This window comes from Ciconia boyciana, chromosome 1, assembly GCF_034638445.1.
Source record: "Ciconia boyciana chromosome 1, ASM3463844v1, whole genome shotgun sequence".
In the NCBI taxonomy this organism is placed as follows: domain Eukaryota; kingdom Metazoa; phylum Chordata; class Aves; order Ciconiiformes; family Ciconiidae; genus Ciconia; species Ciconia boyciana.
Genome location: NC_132934.1, coordinates 186,783,340 through 186,801,214, shown reverse-complemented (window position 1 = coordinate 186,801,214; position 17,875 = coordinate 186,783,340). Strand labels below are relative to the sequence as shown.

The 17,875-nt window shown below is 40.1% G+C and overlaps 1 protein-coding gene across 9 annotated transcripts in view; it reads left to right on the top strand.

Annotated features, from left to right (window-relative positions):
• The window catches only part of ENOX1 (ecto-NOX disulfide-thiol exchanger 1), a 394,890-nt gene that overhangs the window by 305,304 nt on the left and 71,711 nt on the right, over positions 1-17,875 (top strand). For all 9 annotated transcript variants that reach the window (XM_072850165.1, XM_072850170.1, XM_072850162.1 and 6 more), the window contains one exon: positions 2,539-2,751. In XM_072850165.1, coding sequence (XP_072706266.1) covers positions 2,539-2,751 — 213 coding nt within the window. The remainder of the gene's footprint in view (positions 1-2,538; positions 2,752-17,875) is intronic.

Genomic DNA, 17,875 nt, shown 5'->3' with positions numbered 1-17,875 from the left:
TTAACTATAACAGGCCCACAGACCTCTGCAGCTCCCTGGCAGTATAGTATGTTGAAAACAGGTTTTCAGTATGTCTTTTTAAATGGGTTGAATCTATGTGGCAGAAGGATGGCATGTTTATGAACATCCCTCACAGACACCAACTGTGCCTGATAAAAACAAAACAAAAGGAAGGGTGTTTTCATTTCATGTAGACTCTATAGCAAAACAACATACGTCTGTGTACTGGGGAGACATTAAAGCAAGAAAAAGGGAGAATGGTTCTGTGCAACTGATTTTCCTCATGCATCTCCATGAAACATTTTTGCTCAGTTCTGCAGGCTGTTTCTTTGCAGGTCACGGTGTACCTCTTCCGAGGTGCTTCTGTGTATCATGTCCCCAACTTTGCTGTTCATGTCTTGACCTAGATTGAATGGGTTAATTTACTCTAAATGGTACTTCAGTGTTGGGTGATAAATTATGTGTGATGATATAGATAATGATGTCTACAAGGAAAAAAGAGGAATATTTGGCTGTAGTTACTCTCTACTCACAATCATCAGCCGCATCCTTGGTGTTAACAGGCTAGTGCCATCCGCAGGGTGACCTGACTGTACAGACTGTTGGAAATTGCATGCTAACATTGCCAGAAGCCATTACAGGTTATTCTTATTGACTACTGTAATTATAATAAACATTATGTTCCAAGGATGAGTTCTTGGCTGTATTGGATCTGTGACATCCAGCTCCCGTGTATTTTGCAGGCTGAAGATTTTACCTAAGCATGGAAAGCCTTATCTTAGTGTTTTCTTGCAATGAAGAGGCTTTGCACGAGCCTTGTTAACATATGAGGCCCATATTCAGCCAACCTCACTCGTCAGAGCCACTTAATACATACCTGCTGCGTATGTATCCAGCAAAGCTAGGACGTAGGGTCTAATCCAAGGGGACAATATGGAAAGAAAATATACCTGACTGACTCTTCCTCCCCAGAGACAATTACTTAATGAACGATGATGATGAATCATATGTTAACGTAAAGTCACAACAGATACATCATCGTACAAAGGGAGGGTGTTATGATGCTTTTATTTTGCAAATTTCGGGGGGGATCTGGGGTGAACATGCCTATCCAGCTGTGGCGAGCAAATCCTATTGCTGTAGCTGAAAGCATGTTTCAGTTAATAAGATGCTAAAGATCAGGCAATGCAAAATCTATTCTTCATAGGCTGTGGGCACAGAGCGTGTCACTTGTCCTCTCTGTACTTTAGGCTCCTCGCCTTTTAGGGAAGTGATTACTGATTCAGAATAAAATCCCAAATCATCACTTAAGTATTAGTATTTCATTATTCTTTGCACATGGAAAGCAGAGTCTTACAAACTATGCCCCACATTTCTGTATCCTGTAACACAGTTGGTTGGGTTTAATATTTTCCAATTTTCATTTTAAGTGTCTTTTGGTTATAACTATACTATTTCTCCCCACCATAACTGTACACCTTCTCCTACAGAAAGGTATACCTACCATCTAAAATATATATACAGAAATCTAACCAACAAGGATTAGATGAGATTTTTAAAATGATTTGTTGGGAAATGGAAGTTTTATAGAATAAATCCTGGGGAAAAAATGACATTGAATTGCACAAAAATGGTTCCACAGGAAGACGCTCTGTTGTAATAACATTTTCTTGCAGTTCAGCCTAAATGGGACTTTAAAAGAAATGTGTCCTCTTAATCCTGATGAAGCCAGAAGTGTAATGGATGCTGCGCTAAGAGTATTCTGAGGAAGCTGAGAGCACTGTCAGAGGAAGGAAGATTACTTGGGGAAGGAGTGCACAAAATCTAGCCACCAGTTTTGGTGATCTTTCTGCAGAGAAAAAGAACTTTTGTTACCTGAATGGTAAACATAAAGCTGTAATCCAGGTGTTTGCCTGGATGCGTCTGGACTCCTTTAAAAGAAATATGTAAAACAAAACACAGACAAAAGCAAAATACAAAACAAATACAGACACATAATCTGTTCAAAACAGTTCCGTGTAATTAATCAGTGCTTTGAGGAGGAATTGTTCAGCCTCGTCATTGTTCATTAATTAAGAATGTGATGTTAGTGAAATCTGTTGACGAAAGTACGGCTGAGCCCAAGCTCCAAGACTGAGCTTTCGGCTGAGCAGATTAACACAGACACATTTCATGTCCTCAGTGGGTCTGGTAACACAGAGGTCTCCTCACTCCCGCTGTAAGGTCATTCCATATCGCTGAACGGCTTACGGGAGACGTTGTGAAAGCAAGGAGACAGGCCACAGGAAAGGTGGGGGTGCTTTTTGTTGTGAGAAAGCTATTAAAATAAGCAGAAGACAAGTCTGGAAGGAAGATTTATGTAGCTTCACGTGGCAGTATTGGCTTCCTACATCTGATAGAACAAGGACCCCAAAGTTGCCCAAAATGATATACTGCAAGCAGGATTTATGGTGATTTTAATGTGACACGGAGCAGAAAATGTGTTCTCGGCAGGATATTTATGCCTGCTGTTTAAAAGCTGTGCTTTGATTGTTCTAGATGATAGCAAGTTTTCAGAGGCCATCACAGTGCTGCTTACCTGGATTGAGCGAGGCGAGGTGAATCGTCGCTCTGCAAACCAGTTTTATTCCATGGTGCAGTCGGCCAACAGCCACGTCCGCCGGCTCATGAACGAAAAGGCCGCTCATGAGCAAGAAATGGAACAAGCCAAGGAGAGTTTCAAAAATGCCTTAACAGGGATCCTCACTCAATGTAAGTAACTCCTTTTTGTCCAGTGTTGTTGTAGTGATGGTGGTGGTGGTGGTAGTGGTTTTTTTATCATTTTGTTTGTTTTGTTTGGGGGTAAGTAGTTGCAATGCAGTCATATTCTACTTCATATCCTATTCCATACTCTATGGCAATTTGGAGGAACAAGGACCATTCCTAAGGGCTTATTTCTCAAGGTGAGCAAAGTTTCAGTAGTTTTTTCATTAATAGACGAAGACGTGCTCTATGCATAATGTCTACTGTTGCGTAGACATAACACTTCAGGAACGGACCAGACAGAAGCCTCCTGCTCTAAGCAAAGATCATGCTTTTGTGGAGAGAAGTGACATATAGCCTGTGCATTGCAGCTAGTTAACTAGGCCAATTACAGAATAGAGGACAATTGCGTTATATTTTTAGCCTGCGTTTAGGTGAAAGGAAGTAGGATTCAGCAACTTTTAGGGATATATTCACAGTGTACAGGCCACCCCCACAGTAGAAGAATATGTTGTACTGCTGCTGGCATCGGGACTGCTTGGCTGATACAATGCCAGTATTAATTTGGCAGATAAACTGCCTTAAATATTTAGAGCTGGCAGCTATTTCCTTAGTACAGAAATATAATCAATGAAGTTACCTTAATGAGGTTCCCTCATAAAACAATAATCAGGATACTTGCCTAGAAGTGTTCTTCAAAGGGAAGGGAGGAGAAGAGAAGAGAAGAGAAGAGAAGAGAAGAGAAGAGAAGAGAAGAGAAGAGAAGAGAAGAGAAGAGAAGAGGAGAGGAGAGGAGAGGAGAGGAGAGGAGAGGAGAGGAGAGGAGAGGAGAGGAGAGGAGAGGAGAGGAGAGGAGAGGAGAGGAGAGGAGAGGAGAGGAGAAGAGAAGAGAAGAGAAGAGAAGAGAAGAGAAGAGAAGAGAAGAGAAGAGAAGAGAAGAGAAGAGAAGAGAAGAGAAGAGAAGAGAAGAGAAGAGAAGAGAAGAGAAGAGAAGAGAAGAGAAGAGAAGAGAAGAGAAGAGAAGAGAAGAAGAATAAAGGAGAAAAAAGAAAAGATGAGAAGAAAGGAGGAAAAAAGAAAAGACAAGAAGAAAAGAGAAAAAAGACAAGAAAGGAGAAAGAAAACTAATTTTGTTGTTGCTGGTTTTTAAGATGTCTACTCATGGCTGCTCAAGCAAGAGGCTTTCTGATACTCAGACAGGTGGAGTCTGAAGCCAGCTCTCATATGCAAGTTAAAAACAAAAATGAAGACAATTTACCAGATGGAGGACAATGCAGTTTTTATAATGTAATTTCTGAATCACACCCCTAATCTTTACATAAAAAGACAAGCCCTAAAGACTTTTCTGTGATATATTTCTGATCCCTCAGTGGTCATCCTTCAGAAGTTAGGGCTGAAAACAGAAGCTTGGATGGGCTTGCCTGGGTTAGGAGAGCAGCTCCTGGAAGCTTCCTGCATATGTGATGGAGAGCTCAGCATCTCAGAAGACCAATTCACCACAGGGCACATGTCCTTCTAATTTAAGAGCTTAGATGCCTGAACTTAGGAAGAAAGATTCTGGGCCAAAGGCATTTGATTTCTGAGGACCTATGTTCAGTGAGTAAATTTTAAAAACCAGCTAATTCCCTTGGTAATTCGCTAAGCAATGTCATCTTCCATCTCAGCAACTAAAAGGCAGTGTGAGGAGCAGAAACGCAGGCACCACGCGTGGCCGTGCTGTTCAATTCACACCGGGGCCTCTGTAGTTTTATGTGCAACAGCCAGCCCTAGCATTCGGAAATGCCTTCTTCAGCTGCATTAAAAAAAAATCCCCCATTGTCAGCAGGCTGAACTTTAGTTAAATCAGTCTAAATTAGCCCGTTTGTCACCAACTGTTGTAGAACATCTGTCACTTGGAAATAGAGATCCCTGTAGTTTCAGGTGGAAACTTGCAATTTTGGCTATCTGGTTTGTTCCTGTAATGTGCTGAATGCTGAACTTACAAAAGCAGAAATAGGCCTGGCTTCAAAACATGAGTTTCAGAGTGCCATAGTCACAGCAGTGGCTGGAAGAAGAGAGTTTCTGACAGGTCTGGCATAGGAGGACAAGGTCAGCAAAAAAACAGGCTCAGGGAAAGGTGTTACACCCTGTGGATTTTATAAGAACAAATTTTACGAGCTTTCCAGATGCTCCACATTGGTTATTTTATAAACATCGTAAACATTGGCCATTATTAGCATTAATGTGTCTTATTAAAATTCTCTGCAAACTTGCTACAAACAGATGGATGATGTTTTTGCTTTACACGTGTATATGCCTAATATTGCTAAACATGGAGCCTGTGAAATGAGCTTCCCTTTTTCAAGAATTTTCCTGTATTTGAGTTGATCTGAGGAACGTTTTTCATACGTCCTTTTCCATTGTTTTCCCACAGCCCTATATAATCGGTTACAACACGTAACTTGCTTTATGAAGAAGAATTTGAAAATACTAGATGTCCAAAATAGGTGTGTGCAGTCTATTAAATTCTGCAGAGTGGCAAAAAAAACACATCTGCTGTTCTGCAGTAAGGATCCAAAAGTCTAGTGTAATGCTGCAGCTGTGTGGCCATTTCACATAAATATTACAGTATTTTTAAAATACTGTGTGGCGTTCCTCTGTCATGAACTAGGTCAGATGTCTAACTCTGAGCTGACCATTCTGGGCTTTCTTTGCGGTCAGCAGAGAAAAATAAGCATCTCCAGGGGATGAGTCACCAGACCAACCTCATGGTGCTCTTCCAGTGAGATGAATCATCCCTTGGAGATGCCATTTTTTCTCTGCTGCCCATAGAGGATTCACAGGGGGTCTAGCTCAGAACCAGACTTTTACATGCCTTGTTCAGAGCAGACTAATCCCACTTACTGTGTGTAGTCTTGATACAGAAGGACGTAGCATAAGGGAAGAACTTGGATTTAGCTAAAAATGCCAGCATTGTAGCAGTGAATATTATGGGGAGTGAAGAAGAAATATGTTAAGAAAATGGGCTTCAAGTGCACTCACCTGGAACACAAACACTGTCTATGTGGGTCTCCGTACAAAACGCTTTCTTATTAATGAGGATTAGTGTGGCCAGAACATTTCAGCTTATGGTCCAACTACTAAGGAAGTGTAGGTATTGAAATCCCTGCTACAAATTTCTGCCTGGAGGTATTTAGAAGATTACCAAGCGGATTACCCCTAAAAATTTGGGTCAAGTGTTCAGCATGTGAATTAATTACCTGACCAAGGTACTTGCACCAGGATAATCAGTGAAATGAAGTGTATTACTGCTGTCACACCACCAATTTACAGCCCCTGATTTAAGTTTTACAGGGAGTCTTAGGGCTGTTATGGTGCTTCTTCAGTTATTTAAGGGATAAAGAGAGAAAAATGTCCACTTCCTTCTTTTTATTAAATTACTTAGTTTTTCTAGGTTTGAATCTGTGCTTAAAATATGGATTGTTTTCCAGGATTTTCGATAGCTCTGTCTTTGTGGTTTGATTTCTAAATTCTTCCACTTTGCTTCCACAGCACAGTTATGTCTGACACTGTTCCCTGACTTTCCATGCATTTCCGTTTCATTTCCTCCCAAACCACCTTTCCAGCCTAAGGCTTATAGATGTTGATTCTCATGTTTAAGAAAAATGGAAGCCCTAGAGACATCCGTGTTGGGCTGGTTTTTAGACTACACCAAAGCTGAATTCTCTCCTCTGACTTTCTCTTCCATGCACTGTAAACTTCATCTACCTGTTATTGAGGTTTCAGGCTATTTAGTGCACTGTCTCTTGACAACATTTTCAAAAGTACCTATAGATGAGTGAAGATCCAAAATCCCATATTCAAAAATTAATTTGATATCTCAAGAGTCAAGACACACAAGGGGGTGGAAGTGTTCCAGTGTGCAGGTAGATAGATACACAGTGTAATTAACAGAAGTGCTCCATGGCTGGCTACTGAGCAGCTAATGACACTCACTTATTGGGTCATTTTTGTCAATTTTACTAATGGATGAATCTTCAAGGGACTTAGGCACCAAGTCCCCATCAGGGTCTATGAATCAGTCTCTTGCATGCCTATGGGGGAACAGCAGGAGGGTGTTTTTTATCATGGAGCCCCCTGGCCAGAATACTTCCTTGTCCCATGGTAGCCTTCACTTTCGCTCTCTCCTTGGCCTTCAGGGAATTTCAGTGCCTAGTGGTCAGGACGATCTTTTGGAAAGATATGTTTAAATACCCTGAATGCCAGTGAAGGAACTGAACTGAAGCCTCCCTCCTTCCAAGAGTGGTCTAAATGGTGAGGTCTGGTGCTCTGAAAGGCAATATTGACCTTCCTTAGCATGTTTGACAGATGGCTTTTAGGCACCTGATCCAGAACGATGCCAGCTGGAGGGAGGTGTCTCCCTGCCTCCCGTAACATGGCGCTGAAGAGAGAGAACAGCTACATACATCTATGGCACGTTCCCACCCAGGGGATGCGTATGCACAGTCCATCAGCTAGTTAAGGCAGTGGCCTTATCTGCATTCCCAGGTGTGAAGCCCTTCCCCTGTACTTTGTAGGATGCCTGAGCTTTAACCCATTACAGTTGATTACAGATAATCACCAGGATCTTAGAACTTGTGTAAAAGGCCTGAGTGTCAAAATGTGGGTCTGAAGGTGTGGATAGACATGGAGTGTAAACCTGCAAAGTCATTTATTCCAGTGTGACTAATCACAGATGTGTCCTTACCTCCTGGTGGACCTGAGGTTGCTGGAAAGGGAAGGCAGTTCCCAGAGACCCTGCGATCCCTTAGTGCATTAGCTGGCATCAGGGAGAAGAGCGGTGCTGCAGGTTCTCACCCTACCTTGGCAAGCAGTAATTAGCTCATTGGCTCTCAGTAAGTAATTTTTGAAAAGAGAAATAGACCCCCTAAATCCCTTAGACATGTTGAAAGGTTACCATCCTGAATTTCATTCACAACGGCTAAGTGACAATCCTACTGTTGGGATTAGGCAAGCCTGTGGCAAGCCAGTGGCAATCCAGTGTAGCAATCCCCAGCACTCAGTATTCAGGGCCAGTGTATACCAGTAGGCAATCCTGATGTTTCCAGGGGACCTCGTGGACAAGCTACATACTGACACCTTTTTTTTCCATTTCAGCTCCTAAATATCATGCCATCATAATAAGCAGTACAAGCAACACTGTTACAAAGTTTAACGCAATTTATAAGTGACAGGATGCAATCTTCAGTACTGCGGGAGTATTTGCAAATTGTAAAATAGATTTTTCCACTAACTAAAAAGAAAATGTTGGGATCTTTTTCTTGGTACAGTTCTAATTGTGGTCAGGAACCAAAACTTTGTAGTTTTTGGCCACTTATGAAGTCTTAAAATACAAGGATTCATATCTATGGATAAAAGTGGCATTATTAATTATTTCAAAGAAGGTAAGAGACAGCATCTGAGTCAGTCCCTTATTGCCTGGGCAATAAGCTGACTTCTGAGAGGCTCAGAAAAAGCACTGCAATGTTCATTATGTCACTGGTGTACCTTTGCCACAAAAGCCATGGTGGTGGCAGAGGAAAAGCCATCTGCATGTGAGTGGTATCCCAGCTTTGGAAGGAGCTGTGATCAGAGCAATATGCTATGGTGCTCTGAATCTAACAGCTCCCGTGTAGGTGCACTATGGCACTATGCTGATATGGGCGAGGAGGGAAGCGGGGAGGCACCCGAGCAACTGGAGTATTAGGCACCATCTAAAGCAGGTACTCATTTTTTGAAAATGATCTCAAGATCTGAACTGCATAGTCCAGTTCCAGTCATCGTCTAGATGTTCTTCCCAGCTTGCTATCGAGAGAAACTAATTTTCACTCCACAGCTCAATATACAGGGTGCCTGCCACTTCTTTCTGCTGCCAGTAAGCTTGTTTGCTTCCCTGTGCTCTTGCATTGCACGTAAAAGTGTACATGGAAGAAAAAACAAAGAGGTACTCATCTTTCAAGAAGTCCTGAAACCAAAGAAACCTGGAATTAAGAGATGATGCAGTTTACCTGCTTAGCTTGTTGCTAAGCATCCTTAGCCCTTTTATTTGTGACACAGGCTATGAGGCTAGATACACCTTTGAGCTGATTCAGTAGGGCAGTTCATTAAGAAGAATCAAAGGTTTGGGGAGAAGATTGTGTGTCATGTCCCCCTCTTTGGGAAGGTCAGGATTGTCACCTCCAGTTTTCTCTCCCTTTCTCCTGAAGGACTTTAGTGGTGTGTTAGAGTACTCTGACTTTTTTTCAAATAGGTAGTAGGTATCTGATATAAATTTCCCTCCTCCCCTTCCCCCCCCCAATAAATTGAAGGTAAATAGTTCTGAAGGGAAATGCATTCTCAGCAGACTGAATAAAATTCTCCTCTCTTCAGGTTTGTTCATTTTCATTCTCTGATCTCTCTGGATATGATTTAATCTGGTTTAACATTATCAGTGCTTTCACAGATAGAATCTGAATTTTTAACATAAAAAAAGGAAGAAAAAATGTTAAAAATCCTGTTTGAGCTTTCTTCAAAAAAGGGCTGGGATCAGTTTTGTTTTTCTTATTACAGGTTCACTTCAAAAGTTGTTCTCTTACTTTAGAAAAGGTAGAATTTACATTGATATGATGGTGATTACTAAAATCACCATTTTATCTGATTTGCTTTAAATTCCGTATTGCAGTTCTTTTTCCCCAATAATCCTTTCACTTTTTAGTATATTCTCTTAGTACTAAAAATGAAGCCAGTTTCATTACAGATATTGGAAGCATGTTGGTTAAAATTCTCTTAGCAGTCAGACTTTTTATATACATTCATGCTTTCCGGGTATTCTTTCAATTGCTCTGCATTAATAACAACTTTTAAAAGGATTTTCCTGCTCTTTAATTGTCCGGTCTTACAGTCTTTCTTTCATTTGCCGGTGACTAATTTAAAAATATGAGCTTACTTTATGAGCAATTTTTAGGTCATCATTAAGCTCTTTGTGAAAGAGATTGAGTCATATAATGTGTTTTTACAGTGCAGCCCAGATCTCAGTTGGTGTCATAGAATGCCACTATAATACAAATAAAAACATTAATCATTCATGTCATTAGTTGCCACTATTGCTTTCTACCTTGATGTATTTCTAAAAAAAAATTAAATACAAAATAACCTCCACAATCCATCCAGTCCCTTTTGATTAGCTCATTTAGTCAGTGTGCTCTTTGCTTGCTTCTGTACTGATAATTTGTCCAGTAAAGCTCAGCTGGGTATCTCTATTCTTTTTTACTTTTCCTCACATTTTCCATCTCATGTACACATGTTCTCAAAAGCATTTCTATCCAGGATGCTGCAGCAGTGGCAGAGAATAGAGATGAAAGACTCCATTTCTATTTTACCTTGCATTCTTACAATTCCTCCCTACTTTCTGGCAGTGTAACCCTTTGTGGTTGCAGCCTGTAGTGTTTCAGACAGCTTATTCCTTTGTGTTTCATTTTCTTTGAATTTCTTCATTCCTTCCATTATCTGTAGCCTTCACTCCACCTAAAGTCAATAGGAATCTTGGTATCGATTTAAGTGTGGCCAGAATTTCAACAGAAGCTCTTCTCCTGTTATTTGTAAGACTTTTTCTTTTTTTTAAAATGTAGGCCATTAAATATGCATGGTGATTTATAGCAAAATAAAAGCACTGCCTCCCAAGAGATTTCAGTCTAAGGCCCCATTTTGACAACTCATGCCACTTGCCTGGATCCTGCAGGATCTCCTACATGATGAAGCAAGGTTCAAAGCAAAGAAGCATGTGCTTGAATCACATGGAAATCTGTGCTTGGTTTTGAGTTGCCTTGCTGAGTGGGGATGGAGGTAAGGGCCTGATGCTTCACAGAACTGAATTGTAAATGTATGGAAATTAACAATAAGGGATGAGAGTAAGGCATATTGGAGCAAGGAAGGAAAGATGGCGGTTTCACCCAAAAGGTTTTCCGAGTTGGCTGTGCACACACATCACGTGGCTTGCACATCTAAAACTGTTCAGGCTGCTTATAAGTGAACGAGTAAACCTTGTAAATATGAATATGAATAACCCTATGCAACTATGACTGGCTGAAATACTCCCTTCAGTAGGCACTAGTCTTGCTTCATGTCAAATCACTGGATTTGTCCCAAATGGTGTAGTTTGTGATCATGACAGAGATGTTATGAGGGTAGGAAAAGAGTTTTGGAAATGGTTAGACTATGTGGGAGGGAAAGATGGACACACACAGAAAGAGGGAACAAAAATACAGAAGTAAGATGAGACTGGAGGCAGTAAACAAAGAGAGAAGGGGTCAAGTCATGGCAGGCAGGGGAACATAAGGTATGGCAACAAATGGAGAAGTAAATGTTCCCGTGTAAGATGTGTGAGGCAATTTTTTTGTTTGATTGCCAGAAGAGGCTATGGCTGTTGAAGCCTCCTCATACACCTCTCTATTCTTTTTCTTCAGCAAAAGAAACCATATTATGCCTGAAACAAATATAGCCCTCTTGATCTCCTAGGAACATTCTAATCTGCAAGATCCATGGACAATTATTACTTAGAAAGAGTGCTTTCACTTAATGGGACCTGAACCAGAGTTCAGTCACATTTATGATGTTCCTTCATCTCAGAGTTCCCTTGGGGTTCTTTTTTTGGACAGGCTTACAAAAATAGTTGTTCCTACTTTTGCTATTTTTAAATCTGAGAACTGAAAAAAAAGGTCTGCCTAACCGTAAATAACAATGAGAACAGCTAATTAAATGCAGTGCGTTGGGGAAGGTTTATAATCTTGTCAAGCTGATTAATAAAGTAGCATTCGCTTAATCTTTCTTTGAGTTAGTGGGGTGTGGGGGTTGCATGGTTTTTTTTTTTTAGATTTGTTTCTGGATGTCAACACAAGGTCCATGAAGTCTGTTCTGTAATATAAGGTGGTGGCATTAAAAGAGCAGGTAGTGTACATTTGTACCTGCCCTACTGTGTTGTGCTGGCCTGATGTCAGGTTCCTGTTTGTTGAGAAATGACATGGAGGTGAAGTGGTCTTGTTGAGTCCAAGTGATTTATCACATGGCACAGCGCCAGCACTTGCTGTTACACCAAGCTGTCAGTTTCTTTGTTGTAAATTAAACCACGTTTCACAACCTAAAAGATTTTCAAAGCTTATTTTGTAGACAGATTTTCTAGCAATACCTTGCAGGGTAAACTGGGTTCTCTTTAATCAGAGTGTATTTTTTTTCTTTCAGAGTTTAACAAGGAGCCTTCTTCCATTTCTAGAACTATTAATTGTTGATATACATACCTCAGACAAGTTACTGTGCAGGTTTCAGTATAAATCCTGAAAATGGGGCGTTTTCAGTAGCCTCATAATGCTCCTTCTTTCACTCTTCCTCACTGGGTGTCTTAGCTGAAAGAAGAAGAAAGGAAAACAACAGCTGCTGACACTGAGGTTCAAAATTTTTACAAGACCAGGGATTATAATTTGTGCTGTGGTATAAGTATTTTTTATTTTGTCCTTCATCTATGTGGAAGAATCTGCTTATTGTATTATGAAAAAATATTTCTTCCTGCGTCACTCAGGTGTAGCCCACTGACATTCACTCAGCTTCTTAATAACCCACTCCAGCATGTTGACTAAGACCAGTCTGAGTCAGACAGAAAGGGAAGGGGAATCAACCATTAACCCAGACAAACCTCCTCTTGGTCTCAAACACTGTAGCCCCCATCAAAGAGAAATGTAGAAATAATATAGTGTAATTCAGAGAGGGGACACTTAGACTTGTTTCTCATTCTTTCTAGTATTCAGGTAGGTGAGACAGGGTGGACAGAAGAGGAAAACATCCTTCTTCCTCTGGTAAGCCTTGCAATGGCTCTCTGCAACAGCGAGACCCCTGCATCAGGACGAGAGCAGAAAAGGCAAGGCTGCTAGTAAAAGATGACCCCATCGACTCTGTCTGTAGGAGTAAATTAAGCTGAGCTAGGGCAGGCTTGTCCATACTGTTCAACCATAAGAAAGTTGTTGCTCTGGGCCAGATAGCATTTTCCCACACAATGTGGGTACAGTTCAGGGTTTGGTGCAGGCCACGTAGTTTCTCCAAAAACATCTTTTTGGGGGAGAGGAGGGTTGCTGCTGCAGGGACACTCAGCATGTTGTGCCAGTTGGTTTCAGGGAATGAGAGTGGTCCCTGGCTGGTTTTGATCACTAGTACAGATGTAGTTGTTGGCAGTAGGGCAAGTTGAGGAATGGCAGCCTTGCAAGCTGACTTCCCACACAGCAAAACAATTTGGGAGATAAATCACTGGAGGCAGTGTTCTCTTGCTCTGTCCAAAAAGGTGGAATTTGGGGATATAATAGAAAAGTCCTGTGGTTTTCTCCTTTATCATGCCATGTCTTAAGACTATGTCTTAAGGAACCTACAACCACCCAGACAGCAAGCAGACCAAACAGTAGCCTCTTCTTCTCTGATGGAGTTGCAGCCACGGTTCACCTTCTTTTCGATACCCATGGATTTTTTCTGGTGGTTTTTTTTTTTTTGATTAACAAAAAAAAAACCCCAACCAAAACCCAACCAAACACAAAGCCCCCACAAAAACGAAACCAAAACAAAACAAGTATGCCATTTATTTGTGGCAGATGAGTCATGTTGCATAGCTGTCAAACTATGTCTTCATTGTACAAATCTATAATGGCATTTGCTTATGTATCCAGCTGATGACCAGTGGGTATGCTTTACTTTAGGACTCATCCCTTGCATTATCTGCAGTCTTCTTCAGGGTGATATTTCCAACTTTCATGTTTTCCTCCTCTACCAGTCAATGGCAATCGCATCTGTTTTTCCCTCTGTGGCATGTGAATTGGGTAACAGGGAGAGGCTGCAGATTTTCAGCTGTAAATGTGTAAAAGGCAAATTCTTTTCTGAAAGTAAACAGTATCATAACCATGAGACTGAAGGGTTGGCCCTGATTAATTAAAAAATTATGTTTCTTTCATTACTCTGCAATCTGTCTACCGTTTCTCTTATTGATGTCACATGTCATTTGCCTACATGCAATTTTAGCCTCGGACTTAATGCTAAGATCTATTCAGTACAGCACCAAATGCCTTTCAGGACTGTTGCCAAAAATATTCTCTTTCCTATCCAAAACTGACCTGGAGACTCTAATTCATTCACTTACAGCATCTAGCCTTGACTACTGTAATTCCTTGGTTTGCTGGGCTTGGAGCCAAATCGATTGGCAGACTCCAGCTTACTCAGAATTCAGCAGCAAGGCTTCTGACCCAAACCACGCCAACTCTGTATCCTCCCTGTGCTGCGAATCTATATTTGAAAAGCATGTCATACATTTACTGTAACAGTTTCCTTTACACTGTAATTTTATGGGTAGAATTTTTCTTTTACCCTGCATGTCAACTGTCACACTCTTACAGAATTTTTAAATTGCCATATATTCTACTCTTGCACTTACAGTAATTTAGTGTAAAGCCCTTTTCATCCTGTATCCCTAATTGGTGGAATTTGGAGTGAAATTCTGCATGAAATCTGATTATTTTATCTGCCAGCAAAGACTTTTGTTTTTACTTTAACATACTGTGTTTCAGTTTCTATTTTGTTTATTTTTTATCGTAAGGCATTATAAAACATTCAGTTGCTGGTGTTCTTTATTATTGCATACAAGAAATTAAAAATAATCATGTATGTATGGCAGCTGATAACATAATAAGCAAAGGAAAAATTGACTACTACTTGTCTCCTGAACCCAAGGACAAATTTCAGCCTTCACTCAATCATGTATTTAAAATAGCCTGCTTGATAAATGTAATGAAGGGTAAAAGTGTTCTCTATGTCTTAATTTACAGATGAGGGTATACTTTGGTTCTCGTTTATTTCTGTTCTTCTCTGTTAGTATTATTTTCAAATATCCTGTATCAAATATTCTCTTGCCCTGGAGATAATTCTAGTTTTCCCTTTAATCCAATCTTGTATGCAACTTGTGGAGGCATCATTTAAGGGATTTTTGTTGTTGTTCCTAGTTTTTCTGGTTGTTTTTACATTTATATTTGATAATAATACCCTATTCTGGTAGCATGTTTTATGATAACAGAAAGTGAGGTTTAAACTTTCATTTGATGTGCTTACTATGAGCTGGCACCTCTAATAAAGTGTATTGTAGTTACACTGCATTTGTTAAACATTGACACTTGCATATCACTCTAGGCTTAGTTGTTTGGATCTTTTTAGTTATTTATAACTCAGCAGAAAAACAATTAGATAATAATCCTTTGTCTGAAACATGCTACACAAATTATCAGCCGCAGAATAAGTTGTTAGGAAAGATGCCATTATTTGCATCCTGTAAGTTATATTGATAGGAAAAACAATGACATGGTATGGACCCTTCCAGAACAATGTGGGGTTTTAAAACCTAATTTAGTAAGGAAACAGCTTTGCATATGGTCAATGAAAATTTGATATAGCATAGAACTTACCAACAGATGTTTGACAATGAATATTTCATGTTACTTAATAATTCTACTTACCAGTCACAGTTGACAGTACAGTGCATCCTAGAGTTCAAGGTGCCTTAGAGAGATAGGTATGATCTGTTATTTCATTTTGGAACTTTCCTTTTGGAGGTCAGGAAATAGTCTGAAAACCATGGTCAGCAGTGAGACCGGGAGCAACTGTCTCAGATTCTGCAGATATCAGCCCAAAATCTGGGGCCTCTCTTTGGCCAAATCTTACCCAGACATGGAGGAAAAGTGAGTTCAGTGGAGAGTTTCTCAGCTGGTATAAACTGTCCTGGCTTTCCCTTAGGGATGAATCTACCACCCTTATGGGCTGTGTGCTGCTAGATCTCTTACCCATACAACTATGATCCTGGTCAGGGGTGGGTACATTATGTCTTGTCTACCAATTAGCCAGAGCACAGGAGTTATGCCAGCTTTAGCCTTCCAGAATGTCTGTGGGAGAACAAATGAATCTTAATGCAACATGAATTAACCTACGAACAAATGTGAACTGGCAGATCAGGTTTATATAAGATTGCCATCTCATAATACATGAATGCAGGATTTTGATGCAGTATCAAAAGATGTGGAGCCACTTTTCTGTACTGTCAAACCATGGCCTTGGCTGCTCTTTAGCTCTAAGGTAATGCTTGGAGACCTTTGAGGTTGGGTGTTACCTGTGGGTGTTTGTAACATTTCATAGCCTAGATTGCTGTGTATATTGAAATTGCTGTATATATGGACACTTTCTTTGAATACAGAGTAATGGGATGTTGGTCTTTGATATGTACTAATTTATATTCTCCCCTACATTTCCCTTTTTTAATTTTCCCTAGCTGTCTATTGCATAAAGTTTCTTTAAATGCCTTGATTTTTAGCATCTAGTACTCATAGTACCTTACCTCCTTTAGGTTTTTTAATACCTGAAAGTTAAGTAAGTGAAGGAGATCCTTCTTCTGCTCACTTTGTCTACTGCAGTTATGCAAGAAAAACTCTTTGACATCTTCTAGCTTGTGTTTCCATTGACGAGAGTTTCTGAAATGATCAGATAATGACTTTTGATAAATCTTAGCACCTGTTCACAGAATGGAAATTAAACACTTTAAAGTTCAAATGTTTTTCAAAATTCAGATGATCTTATTAATACCTATTAGTGGAAAATGGCAAACCAGCTCTTCCTCATATCTTTGTGAATCTGTTCTACTTGAATTTCCACTTGCTAAGTAAAACCAGATTGTTAATTAAGCAAGATTTTCTGAGCACCTGGGTCATCAACATAATGATAGTAATTAAATTCTAGCCTCAGTTTCTATACACATAATAATAGAGTGCTTTAGCATTTTCATTCTTTTCAAATTAATTGAATAAATATACACAGCATAACTTCCTTGATACATCCACCCTTATCTCCAAGCAAGTTCTAATAGGCTGAAATTATCTGCTATTAAAACTTGAACAGATCACAAATGGATTGGATCATCCCAGTAGTTTTGAGGCACCTTCTTCAGTATAAACTACATATAAGTATTAATTTTAAAAGATGACATTTATTTCTATGGCTTTAGAAGTTAATTAACCAGTGCTAATGATCGCAAAGAAAAATTTCCATATGTGATTCAAAATGTTGTAGTCTTCTTGAATCTGAAAGCAGCTTGCAAAGGTGGTAAAAAAGAGACTAAAAGAAATGTGCTCTTATTCTGGTGAGTGAGTAACTTTCAGATCTAGAGGTGAAAGATACATAACTGACTTACTAGCTGAGCTCACCATTTTAGGAAAGATAGGCTGTTATGTATAATAAGATCCTCTGCATGTGTGACTTGAGGGGAGAGGAGAACAGCCATCGAGCAACTCGATAAGAAACCAGATCAGAGGGCATTACAGCACTCCTGCCACCATTTCTCAGTGAAAGAGAGGGGAGAGAGGTGCTACAAGCTGCAGCTTTATAAAACAGTGGGCATCGTTTCAGCCCAGGAATCTAAAGAGATAAATAGCCAAGAACCTTGTCAAAGAGTTGAAGCATTTTTCAGTTTGACTTCATAGGTCAGCACAGCTGCTCACTCAGGAGCACAGCCCAGATCATTTGTTGAAAATCTGGTTTTCTTGGTGGTCCTTCAGTTAACTGTGCTGGGATCAAGGCAACTTACATCTTGGCCAAATCATTTTTCGGCAGGTCACTGTTGTGGAAGGACAACATTGCTTGAAACTGATGCGAAGAGAAAGAAAAGAGTGTTGGGAGAAAAGGTTCTGATTTAGGATGAACAAGTAGCTAAAAACTTCAGGATCTTAATTGTCCTAGGTAATTGTCCTAAATATTGATGTCTGGCTTCAGAACAAATTCATTAGAGTTGAATGAGGGAAGCCCATTTCACATCTCTTCTTCATCTTATATGCACAAAAATGCCACTGTTTGTGTACATAAACATACATAGGCCATGGACACAGGACAGAATGATCTACCACAGGTGAGCCTGTTTATATTAAATAGCAGAGAAGCAGCAGCTGCAGCTAGAGAATGCAGCATTAATGTATGGTTTATCCCTTCCCGTCTGCTGGCAAATTCCCCCTATCAGATAGCCACCCTTCAAAGCAGAGCCTGCTTGTCTTTCACATTTCCATTTGCACAGCCTGCTCATCTGTTC